The 13,197-nt window shown below is 45.3% G+C and overlaps 1 protein-coding gene across 1 annotated transcript in view; it reads right to left on the bottom strand.

Moving 5' to 3' along the window:
• The window catches only part of LOC137368805 (coiled-coil domain-containing protein 186-like), a 320,706-nt gene that overhangs the window by 229,453 nt on the left and 78,056 nt on the right, over positions 1-13,197 (bottom strand). The window contains exon 9 of the mRNA XM_068029009.1: positions 10,912-11,058. Coding sequence (XP_067885110.1) covers positions 10,912-11,058 — 147 coding nt within the window. The remainder of the gene's footprint in view (positions 1-10,911; positions 11,059-13,197) is intronic.

Genomic DNA, 13,197 nt, shown 5'->3' with positions numbered 1-13,197 from the left:
AGCAGTCATGAAGCAGAGGAAAGCCTTGTTCTGCACAATCACCTCAGTGTTATTTCTCCCCTAAATGATGCCAGCCCCATGGATAGCTGTACAATGAAAGCATTATGGTTGCTCCCTGGATAACAAGCACTGACATGTGGGATGATGTTTTTGTGGTCAGAGATCACGTGCACATTAATTCAATGCAAACCTTTCTCTTCACAAACACAATGGGGTTAATATGAAGAGCTCTGAAACCCACATGAATACCATGTGTGTCTCTGCATTCAATGGAATATAATCACACTGTGAAAGCTGTGCGTCATTTCCTACTGATGCTTCCAATTGCACAGGAAAAATAATGACGGCACATCCCTTAAAATTTAATTGTTGTCTCTTCTCTGCTACATATGTGCACTGCACGCAGCTTCATGCCTTCTGTGGTGGTTTGGGAAGCTTGCAGTAGCATGAAAGTTCATGCTGTGGTAATCTTCCCTTGAACGGGAAGAGTCGTTCTTGATCCAGATGTTGTGTGCAGATTACTTGCACAACACCAGGGCAGCCTGTCTTGTGAAGTGGAGATAGCAAAGGCAGTACTCCTCTTATATGCTCAAGTGCAGGTCCTAGGGCAGTGACAGGTGGGGCTAAAAGACCTCAAAACATTGAAGCATAGAAAATAGGAGCAGCAGTAGGCCATTCGGCCCTTCGAGCCTGCTCCGCCATTCATTATGATCATGGCTGATCATCCAACTCAGTAACTTGTTCCCGCTTTCGCCCCATATCCTTTGATCCCTTTAAACCCAAGAGCTATATCTAACTCCTTCTTGAAAATATACAATGTTTTGGCCTCAACTGCTTTTGTGGTAGCGAATTCCTCAGGCTCACCACTCTCTGGGTGAAGAAATGTCTCCTCATCTCAGTCCTGAATGGTTTACCCCGTATCCTTAGACTATGACCCCTGGTTCTGGACTCCCCCACCATCAGGAACATCCTTCCAGAATTCTTCTAGATTCTCTAGAATTTTATAGGTTTCTATGAGATCCCCCCTCACTCTTCTGACCTCCAGCGAATATAATCCTAACCGACTCAATCTCTTCTCATACGTCAATCCTGCCATCCCAGGAATCAGTCTGGTAAACCTTCGCTGCACTCCCTCTATCGCAAGAACATCCTTCCTCAGATAAGGAGACCAAAACTGCACACAATATTCCAGGTGTGGCCTCACCAAGGCCCTGTATAATTGCAGCAAGACATCCCTGCTCCTGTACTCGAATTCTCTCGCTATGAAGGCCAACATAACATTTGCCTTTTTTACCACCTGTTGCACCTGCATGCTTACCTACAGCAACTGGTGTACGAGAACACTCAGGTCTCATTGCATATTTCCCTCTCTCAATTTATAGCTGTTCAGATAATAATCTGCCTTCCTGTTTTTGCTACCAAAGTGGATAACCTCACATTTATCCACATTATACTGCATCTGCCATACATTTGCCCACTCACTGAACTTGTCCAAATCACCCTGAAGCCTCTCTGCATCCTCCTCACAACTCACCCTCCCACCCAGTTTTGTGTCATCTGCAAATTTGGAGATATTACATTTAGTTCCCTCATCTAAATCATTCATATATATTGTGAATAGCTGAGATCCTAGCACTGATCCCTACAGTACCACACTAGTCATTGCCTGCCATTTGGAAAAAGACCCATTTATCCCTACTCTTTGTTTCCTGTCTGCCAACCAATTTTCTATCCATCGCAATAGACTACCCCCAACCCCATGCGCTTTAATTTTACACGCTAATCTCTTATGTGGGGCTTTGTCGAAAGCCTTCTGAAAGTCCAAATAAACCACATCCACTGCTCCCCCTCATCAACTCTACTAGTTACATCCTTGAAGAATTCTAGTAGATTTGTCAAGCATGATTCCCCTTTCATAAATCCATGCTGACTCTGTCCGATTCTACCACTGTTCTCCAAGTGCTCTGCTATAAAATCTTTGATAATGGACTCTAGCATTTTCCCCACTGCCGACGTCAGGTTGAATAGTCTATAAGTCCCTGCTTTCTCTCTACCTTCCTTTTTAAATAGTGGGGTTAAATTAGCAACTCTCCAATCTGTATGAACTGTTCCAGAGTCCATGGAATATTGGAATCTTGGAAGGCCCTGGAGATTTATTGGCCTTCAATCCCATCAATTTCCCCAACACCATTTCTCGACTAAAACTGATTTCCTTCAGTTCCTCTCTCTTACTAAACTCTGTGTTCCCCAACATTTCTGGTATGATATTTGTGTCCTCCTTTGTGAAGACAAAACCAAAGTACGCATTTAGTTGGTCAGCCATTTCTTTGTTCCACATAATAAATTCCCCTCTTTCTGGTTGTAAGGGACCTACATTTGTCTTCACCAATCTTTTTCTCTTCACTTACCTATAGAAACTTTTACAGTCAGTTTTTATGTTCCCCGCAAGCTTGCTCTCGTACTCTTATTTTCCCCTTCTTAATCAATCCCTTGGTCCTCCTTTGCTGAATTCTAAACTTCTCCCAATCCTCAGGTCCATTGTTTTTTCTGGCGAATTTATATGCCTCTTCCTTGGATCTAATGCTATCTCTAATTTCCCTTGTAAGCTGTGGTTTGGCTACCTTTGCTGTTTCACTTTTGCACCAGACAGGAATAAACAGTTGTTGCAATTCATCCATGTGCTCTTTGAATGTTTGGTATTGCCTTTCCACCATCATCCCTTTAAGTAACGTTTCCCAATCCATCATAGTCAACCCACGCCTTATACCTTCATAGTTTCCTTTATTAAGATTCAGGACTCTAGTCTCAGAATCAACTACGTCACTGTCCATCTTGATGAAGAATTCTATCATATTATGATCGCTCATCCCCAAGGGGTCTCAAACAACTAGATTGTCAATTATTCCTCTCTCATTACACAATACCCAGTATAGGGTGTCCTGTTCTCTAGCTGGTTCCTCAACGTATTGGTCCAGAAAACCATCTGCATACGCTCCAAGAATTCCTCCTCTACGGTATTGTGACTAATTTGATTTGTCCAATCTATATGCAGATTAAAGTCACCCATAATTACAGATGTTCCTTTATCGCATGCGTCTCTAATTTCCTGTTTAATGCTATTCCCACTATCACCATTACAGTTTGGGGGTCTATATACAACCCCCACTAATGTTTTTTGCCCGTTAGTGTTTCTCAGCTCTACCCATACAGATTCCACATCGTCAGAGCTAATATCTTTCCTCACTATTGTGTTAATTTCCTCATTAAGCAGCAATTCAACTCCACCGCCTTTTGCTTTTTTTTCTGTCCTTCCTAAATACTGAATACCCCTGGATGTTCATTTCCCATCCCTGATCACCTTGCAGCCATGTCTCCGTAATCCCCACTATATCATACCCATTTACATTTATTTGCGCGATTAATTCATCCACTTTATTGCGAATGCTCCGCGCGTAAAGGCACAAAGCCTTCAGGCTTGTCTTTTTAACATTACTTGGCCCCTTCCCACTATTTTTCACTGTAGCCCTGTTTGATTTCTGGCCCTTGATTTCTCTGCCTATCACTTTTCTTATTCCCCTTACTGTCTTTTGTTCTTATCTTTGATCCCCACTCCTCTCACTCCTTGCAAAGGTTCCCATCCCCGTGCCATTTTAGTCATTGTACTTGTGCTTGCTGTCCCCTTGTCCACTCCTCTCAATTATACAGCACAATTGGAAACTCCCACTTTTTTAAGGTATAGCATCAAAGCCACCAGTAACCAAGAGTAATACAGTACTGCCAGGGGAAATAAATCAAGAAAAACAAAAACAGAGGCTGGCCCAACAAAACCTACTAATAGTTGGAACTAAATGGAGAAAAGGGTAAAAGATAAAGGAAATAGCAAAAAAAAACTATTCTAAAACTGACTTTCCTCCTTTAAGACAGCTTCCCTTAAGAATCCTGAAATGTGAAATTCCTCTGGATGCAGCCTCATTAATATTGTAAAATTGACTGCCCTAATTGTATACTGGAATTCTATTTTAAAAGAAGTAAAAACTGTGGACTCTGGCTTTTACCTAAATTTGACCATTGGAAAAATCAGGCATGCAAATGTAGGCACTCAATTTCCAAACCTGCATGAACATGCTAGGCCCTGCAACATTTACCCTAGTATGTAGTTATTAACCCCAAATATGATCAATTCATTTAAATAGAATGCTGTGATAGAAGACCTGGTTTTCCTGAAGGGTCAGCGCTAAACTGAACTCCACCAAGATCTACCAGAATATAGTCATATTTCCTGTTTTGTTTTCTTTGCATAATCTAAACATGCTGCCATTGGGTCTGCTCACTCTCCAAAAAAGGCTATAGTACCTTAAAAGCCAGCTGTACCTTAAAGGGATAATGAGATAGTGTGCTGGGCTGCGTTGTATCTGCATTTGTTTCTGTTCGCCTGCATTTATAAGAACATAAGAAATAGGAGCAGGAGTAGGCCATATAGACCCTCAAGCCTGCTCCGCCATTTATTAAGACCATGGCTGATCGTCAACTTCAACTCCACTTTCCTGCCCGCTTCCTATATCTCCTGAATGCCTTACAGTCCAAAAATCTATCGATCTCAGCCTTGTATTCAATGACTGAGCATCCACAACCCTCTGCGGTGGAGGATTCCAAGAATTCACAATCACCTAAGTGAAGAAATTTTTTCTCATCTCAGTCTGAAATGCCCATCCCCTTATCCTGAGACTGTGCCTCCAGCAAATACAGCCTCTCAGCATCTACCCTGTCAAGCCCTCTCAGAATCTTATTTGTTTCAATGAGATCAACTCTCTTTCTTCTAAACTCCAGAGAATAAAGGCCCATTCTACTCAGCCTCTTCTCATACAACAAGCCTCTCATCCCAGGAATAAATCCAATGAATCTTTGTTTCACCCCCCTCTAAGACAAGTATATCTTTCCTTAGATATGGAGTGCCCAACTGTACACAGTACTCCAGATGTGGTCTCATTAATACCCTGCACAATTGCAGCAAGACTTCCTTACTCTTGTATTCCAACCCCCTTACAATAAAGGCCAGCATACCATTTGCCTTCCTAATTGCTTGCTATATCTGTATGCTAACTTCTAGTGTAAAATAACATCCAAATCGCTGAACCCCAACATTTAACAGTTTCATGCCATTTAAAAAATATTCTGTTCTTCTATTCTTACTATTTTTCCCTAAATTATACTCCATCTGGCACCTCTTGTCCACTCATTTAACCTGTCTATATGCCTTTGCAGATTCTTTGGGGGATTTTCCCAGGAAAAAGGAAACAGATTTGCATGCACATGGGCAGTTTAATTCCCCAGAAGTAGCATCGGGTCGGGATCTGCCATCATCATCCCCTTCCAGATTTTTACCAGGGTGGCACTGACAGACAGTGGGGAACCCCCTTGGATCTGTCCGGTGAGTAATTAGGTTACTTAAAAAGCCAATTAGGAACTGTTTTAGCCCTCAATCCTAAATTTTCCAGCCAGGGAACCTGTTTCCCAACTTGTCAGCAACTTGCCAAGGTCACCGAGGCGATTGCACTGCATGAAGAACTTCTTCAGTGAAACTGACAATCTGGGAAGGCTTTGATCAGTGAAACTGAACAGTTCCAGTTTCTTCTCAGACTGCCATCACTGTTTGACAATTGATTGCCAACCGCTTGGAAGGCACTTCAACTGTCTCGCACTTCCCTCATTTTCAGCTGCACCTCACAGCTGCCAGCCTTCAACACAGCACGGGAGCAGTTTATGCAGCTGCACCTTGCACCTATGAGGAGGGGCAAGAGAGGAAGCAACACCATTACCAACAGCACCAGCTGCCTTCTCCTCAGTCGCATGCTCCTCCACAGGGCAGATGAGATGGACACCGAGATCCAGCTGGAAGGAGGTGAAATCCCAATACAGGGTCTACAGGCAGAGGATCAGCTCTCCCGACACGTCTGAGCACCAATGCATCTGGAGACTGAGGCTCTCATGGCAGGTTGCTGCTGCGTCTGTAGCCTCCTGGAAAAAGACCTCCTTCCCAATGGAGCAGGTGGGCACGCATTGCCAGTAGCTGATAAGGTACCTGTCACTGGAGGGCCACCGCCACCCCGACTGCCCCAGGACTCTGCCTTTTGCCAAACTAATTGCTCTTGCAAAGAGAGAAAGCAGAGAGATATGAGTGTTCGTAATGGCTTGTGTGGAGAGGAGGGAAGGACAATATGTATGCAGGGTGACTGTGAGGCATGGTTACAAGAGGGCAATAGGATGAGGGTGAGTGTGAGTGTTGGTTGCTGAGATGGGGATGTGAGGTGCCGGGAGACTGGGGAATGAATGGAGCTGTAATGTGTGTTGCCTTGAGCAATGCTGTGCAGGAGAATACTGGGAAAGTCAGAGGGCTGGATTTTACTGTAGGCGGACGGGACTTCGCCACCAATGTAAAAGTCGGAGGCGAACCCGCTTCTGCCTAGCCCGGGGATCCGACCCGCATTTTACGGGTCTCCAGCCTTTAATTGTGCCAAGGTGGGACTTCCACCCGCTTGAGAGAAGGTCCCGCCTCAGTGAGCTGCCGGCCAATCATCGGGCCGGCAGCTGTTAGTGCCAGCAGCGCCACTGGGAGTGGTGGCCACTCTTGGGACTGCAGCCCAGACAACTGAGGAGGTTGCCACGGAGCCAGGACTGAAGGTGTGTTGGGGTTCCCTCGCCAGGAGGATTGGTCATGCCAGCGAGGCAAGGGTAGTCTTCTGGATGGAGGGGTGTCGTCTTGGGTCCTGGAATGGGTTGGGAGGCGGGGTCGGCCGTCAATGGGGCACCCTGTGCCTGACTGTCATGGCACCGGCACCGCCCCCTCCCCCCACCCCGCCGGCGTGTGGAAAGGCCAGCAGCTAACGCTAAGTGGCCTTTCACGTCCCCAGCATGCCCGCTTGCCAGGCGTGAAATACCCTTGGCCACTTAAGGGCCTTGATTGGCCTCGGGTGGCCGTTTCCACACCCCCCCCCCACCCCCACCTGACTGCCATAAAGTTGGCTGGAGGCGGGAGCAGGGCGGGAAGGCTTCCTGGAGCCTCACGCCCAATTTTATGCGCCTCCACGCAACCATCTGACCACTGGGACGGCGTAAAATTCAGCCCAGAATGTGGGCTCAGCATCTGACAGTGTTATGCCACTTGCCTATCATGCCCTCGTGAGGTCCTGGGTCCTTTTGGTGCACTGTCTTTAGGGGAGGATACTTCTGCTGCTGACTTCCTCGGCCACTTACATCCACGCCAGCTTGGTTGGAGAGGTTGTCTTCTTCCTCCCGTCCTAGGCAGAACTTGCCACACTGCAGCCCCTCAGATCCTGCAGCAGGACCTCCAGGTAAGAGAGAGAGTCCCTGGTGTGGGGGGCAGGGGGAGGGGTGTGGGGAGGCTTCCCAGGACTCCACTCCATTCCTGTGATTGCTGCAACTTCAAAAATCCAAGTTCTGGTGAGCCATTAAAACCCATTGCTTGGCCCATTTAATTAGAAAACCTTCCTTTGACAGATTTGGAGCATCATCCCACCTGCCCTCCCTTGATTGGTCAGGGAACTGGGAAGCAGGACGCTAATCACAGAACCATAGAATACAGCACACAGAAGGTGGCCATTCGGCCTGTCATGTTTGTGTTGGCTCTCTGCAAGAGCAACTCACCTAGTCCCACTCCCCTGCCTTTTCCCCGTAGCCCTGCAAATTTTTCTCTTCAGATAATTACCCCCTTCTCTTTTGAAGGACTCCATTGAATCTGTCTCTACCCACACTCAGGCAGTGCATTCCAGATCCTAACCACTTGCTGTGTAAAAAAGTTTTTCCTCATGTTGCTGTTGCTTCTTTTACAAATCACCTTAAATCAGTGTCCTCTGGTTCTTGATCCTTTCACCAATGGGAACAGTTTCTCCCTATCTACTCTGTCCAGGCCCCTCATGATTTTTAACACCTCTATCAAATCTTCTCTTAATCTTCTCATGTCCAAGAAAAACAGCTGCAGCTTCTCCAACCTATCCACATAACTGAAGTTCTTCATCTCTGGAACCATTCTCATGATCTTTTCTGCACCCTCTCTAATGCCTTAACATGTTTTGTTCTCTGGAGTTTAGAAGAATGAGAGGTGGTCTCATTCAAATATACAAAATTCTTACAAGGTTGATGCAGGAAGGATGTTTCCCCTGGCTGGGGAATCCAGAACCAGGAGACACAGACTCAGAATAAGGGGCAGGCCATTTAGGACTGAGATGAGGAGGAATTTCTTCACTCAGAGAGTGGTGAATCTTTGGAATTCTCTATCCCAGAGGGCTGTGGAAGATCAGTCGTTGAGTATGTTCAAGACTGAGATTGATAGATTTCTACATATTAAAAACATCAAGGGCTACGGGGACAGTGCAGGAAAATAGTGTTGAAGTAGAAGACCAGCCATGATCTCATTGAATGGTAGAGTGAGCTCGAATGACTGAATGGCCTACTCCTGCTCCTATTTCTTATGTTCTTATCCTTCCTTAACTATGGTGCCCAGAACTGGACACAATACTTCAGTTGACCCTGAACCAGTGTTTTATACAGGTTTATTATAACGTCCTTGATTTTGTACTCTATGTCCCTATTTATAAAACCCAGGATCCCACATGTTTATTAACTGCTTTCTCAACCTGCCCTATAACCTTCAATGATTTGTGCACATACACCTCCAGGTCCCTGTGCTCCTCCACCTCCTTTAGAACTGTACCCTGTAATTTGTATTGCCTCTCCTCATTCTTCCTACCAAAATGAATCACTTCACATTTTTTTCATTAAATTTGATACCGCCAGCTTGTCTATGTCCTCTTGAAATTTATCACTATCCTCTTCACAGTTCACAATACTTCCAAGTTCTGTGTCATACGCAAGTTTTAAAATTGTGCCTTGTACACCCAAGTCGAGGTCATTAATATATATATAAAGAAAAGCAGGGGTCCTAACACTGACCCCTTTGGAACCCCACTGTATACCTGCCTCCAGTTCAAAAAACAACCATTCACAACTACTCTCTGTTTCCCGTCACTCAGCCAATTTTGTATCCATGCTGCTACTGTCCCATTTATTCCATGGGCTCTAATTTGCCGACAAGCCTGTTATGTGGCACTTTATGAAATACCTTTTACACCACATCAAATGCATTACCTTCATCAACACTCTCTGTTACATTATCAAAAAACTCAAGCAAGTTAGTTAAACATGATTTTCCCTTAAGTAATCCATGCTGGCTTTCCTTAACGAATCCACATTTAATCACGTGACTATTAATTTTGTCCCGCATTATCGTTTCTAAACGCTTTCCCACACTGAGGTTAAACTGACTGGCCTGCAATTGCTGGGCTTATCCTTACACCCTTTTTTTGAATAGGGTGTAACATTTGCAATTTTCCAATTCTCCAGTTCTCTGGCCCCACCCCTGTATCTAAGGAGGATTGGACGATTATGGCCAGTGTCTCCGCAATTTCCACCCTTACTTTCCGCAGTATGCTTGGATGCATTTAATCCGGTCCTGGTGACTTATCAACTTTAAGTAAATCCAGCCTATCTCATACCTCCTCTTTATCAATTTTTAGCCCATCAAGTGTCTCAATTACCTTCACCTTCACCATGACTTGAGCAGCATCTTTTTACTTGATGCAAAGTACTCATTTAACACCTCAGCCATGCCCCCATTTCCATGCATAAATCCCCTTTTAGGTCCCTAAATGGCCCCATTTCTCCTTTTATCACTCTTTTACTGCTCAGGAAAAGGGTCTCGGCAAAGTCCGCTAACTAGTCAAACAGATGCCTAACCCACAAATGGTCCCGCTGTTCCAGCAGGGATTAAGTCCAGAAAATTCCGCATTTTGTGTCCTCCTCACAGATGACTTTCCATGCAGCTTTGTATCATCAGCAAGCCTGGGTGCATTACACTCAGTCCTTTCAGCTAAGTCACTAATATAGACTGTAAATAGCTAAGGAACCAGCACTGATCCTTGCAGCACCCCACCAGTAACAGCCTGCCAACCTGAAAATGGCCCGTTTATTACTACTGTTTTCTGTCCTGTATCCTGTATCCATGCTAATAGATTACCCCAACCCTCATTAGTTTTCCTCACTCTGTTTTTTGTGCTTGTCTGTATTTGGCAGGGTGTCTCCCTTTAAGCATCAAGCAGAGGCACAATCTAATATTTGAAACTGAGGAAACTGCATATAATTGTTGCCTCTTCAGACTGGTCATCATTCACTTGTTGAATAGACTAATGTGAGACCAATACATTTGTCCATGACAGTAATGGCAGGTAGGTTTCCTCCTCCTCCCATTATACTTCAGCTCCTTAGCATCTAAAAAACACTTACTGTTCTTACTTCTTGTCCTCCAATCAGTTTGGATATATTGTGCTAAATCACATGGAATTTCCATTCTGCTAAAAGGAAGGATGCCCTACAATAACTTAAGTATCCCAAAATTTGAATGTGCCATGTTCTTATATTGCATCAACGAACTGTACAAATGTCAGAAAACCCATGGTCCAAAATGGAAATTACAGGTCTTCTTCAACTTAAGGTCTGGGCCTTTAAAAACGTGTTGTTCCATGCCCCAGCAGCCAGTTTACATGGTCACTGCCTACCACTGAACAGCTACCAACACAATTTAAGGAAAGCTGGTGGCAAGTCACTGTAACATCATTTGTTCCTTACTTTAATTTAATTTGCACAGCTAACGTCTTTGAAAGGCCTCAGACTGAAGAAATGCACAGACTGGAAATGCATGGGCAGGATACTTGGGATAGAGAACCACAGTAACCAGTCTCTGCCCGTTACTTCCACGCTTGGGGCATACCACAGAGCTAAATCTGTCCTATACTGTTAGAATAATTAAAATGTGATGTTTATGCTTTGTTTTACTCATACCAGTGCTATTGAAGCATCACATGGTAGCAGCTTTTCTTTTTCATGTGCTTCCTGAAGTTGTTTTCTCAGATGCTCCAACTCTTTGCTCTGTTGCTCCAGTAGAATCTTCTGTGACTTCAATTCCTGTTGAATCCTTTCCACGTTTCTCTGACAATAGAAAAATACATCTAATATTTAAATTAAAAAGCCATGGAACAGATAGTTTCTGAAGGAAAGTATGTAAAATTTGTGACAGTCAGTCAGTCTCCTTTGATGGGAAAATTGATTCCTGGAAATTAGAGGACTGATTTCGGTTGGGTACAAATCAAAATAAATCTGGTCTGCTAAATGTAGAAAGGAAGCATCTCCCACAACTAACACCAGCTAAGATTACTCGAATCATTGTGGCCATACCACAACACATCTGGTTCATATTGAATCACAGAATCTTACAACACAGAAGGAGGCCATTCGGCTCAACATGTCTGTGTCAGTTCTTTGAAAAACCTGCCAAAGTAGTCCCACAGACCGACTCTTACCCCAGAACCCTTCAAATTAGTTACATTCAAGTATATGTTCCATTGCCTTTTGAAAGTTCCTTCTGCTTCCACCACCCTTTCAGGTAGAACCTTCCAGATCTTAACAATCCTCTGTGTGAAAAAAATTCTCCTAATTTCCCGTCTACTTCTTTTGCCAATTTTATGACCTCTGGTTACCGACCCACTTGCCTGAGGATTCATTTTCTTCCTACTTACTGTATCAATACCCCTCATAATTTTGAATACCTCTGCTGGGTCTCCCCTTAACCTTTTCTGAGACAAGGGGATCTTAGTTTCTCTGATCTCTCCACATAACTGAAGTGCCTCATCCCTGGTATAATTCTGGTAAACCTCCTCTGCACCTGCTCCAAGCCCTTGACAACCTTCCCAAGAGTGTGGTGCTCAGAATTGTACAGAATACTCCAGCTGAGGCCTAACATGTGTTATGAACACTGGGCTTTGTAGCATGATTATGTTTTAAAAACTGTAATTTTTAATGTAGTATAAAAATGATTCAGATGAGACAAGTGATTTCACACCAACTCTGTCTCGAGACAAGACAGGGATCTTGGTTACCATGACAACAAGGAACCCAGATCAAAGACGCTTTTGAAAGCAGAGTGCAATATTGGAACACCTAATGGACCACGGGTCTGTCCCAGACTCAAAGATTGTAAACAGTGAGCCAGGGGCTCTCAAAATGCAATTTTGAGCTGTAATTGCTAACATCTGGAAACAAAGAAAGGCCCAGCTGGTTTTGCTATGGCTAGACTTATGGGCTGGAATTTTATGCCACCCCAGCGAGCCAGATGGTGCCGGAGGGGGGGGGGCGTAAAATTGAGTGGGAGGCCTTCCCGACCCGCTCCTGCCTCCGCCCCACTTTACGAAGGGCGAGGGGAGCCAAAAACGGCTGCCCCAAGCCAATCAAGGCCCTTAAGTGGCCACTTATCAGCCACTAAAGGGCCTTCACCCGCCTCCACGGGGATTTTACCCATGGCAAGCGGGCGTCCTGGAGCCAGGAAAGGCCGCCCAGTGAGAGTTGTTGGCTTCTCCGCGACCCGGTGCGGGGGGGGGGGGGGGCCTTGACAGTCGGGCTCAGGGTGCCCGATTGAGGGCCACTCCCGCTTCCCCAACCACCCCCAGGACCCAAGACACCCTCCTTCCCCCCAAACAACCACCCTTGCCTCGCCGGCGCCCGACCGATTACCCCGACGAGGCAACCCAAACTTACCTGTTGTCCTGGCTCCATGTCCTCGGCTGGGCTGCAGTCCCAGCAGTGGCCACCGCTCCCGGTGGCGCTGCTGGGACTAAGAGCAGCTGGCCTGGTGATTGGCCAGCAGCTCAATAAAGCGGGACTTCCTCCCTCATGCGGGTGGAAGTCCCGCCTCGGAACACTTAAAGCCTGGGGACCTGTAAAACGGATGAATCCCCGGGCTAGGCAGAAGCGGGTTCACCACCGATTCGGTGGCCAATTCCCGTCTGCCCGGTGTAAAATCCAGCCCATGAACTCTGAATATTGTAAAAGGCAAATGACTATTGACTTTTGATTCTGGATAAATTCAACAGGCTTTCCTAAGTCTGAGAGGAATGGAAGGAAGAAAGGAAGACACGAAGACCAGCAGTGACAGCCTCAGAAGAAAGGGAGAGAAAACAACTGCATTCAGAAAACTGATTCAGCAAAAGGCTGCTAAGATTCGAAACTGATTCGCAAGTTGAGGTTTGCTGCGGCGAAAAGACCAACAGGATCACCAGAGATTGCCTTATTAAT

The sequence above is a fragment of the Heterodontus francisci genome, chromosome 4 (genome assembly GCF_036365525.1).
Source record: "Heterodontus francisci isolate sHetFra1 chromosome 4, sHetFra1.hap1, whole genome shotgun sequence".
NCBI lineage: Eukaryota > Metazoa > Chordata > Chondrichthyes > Heterodontiformes > Heterodontidae > Heterodontus > Heterodontus francisci.
The sequence above is the reverse complement of the archived record's forward strand: the minus strand, read 5'-3'. Positions and strand labels throughout refer to the sequence as shown.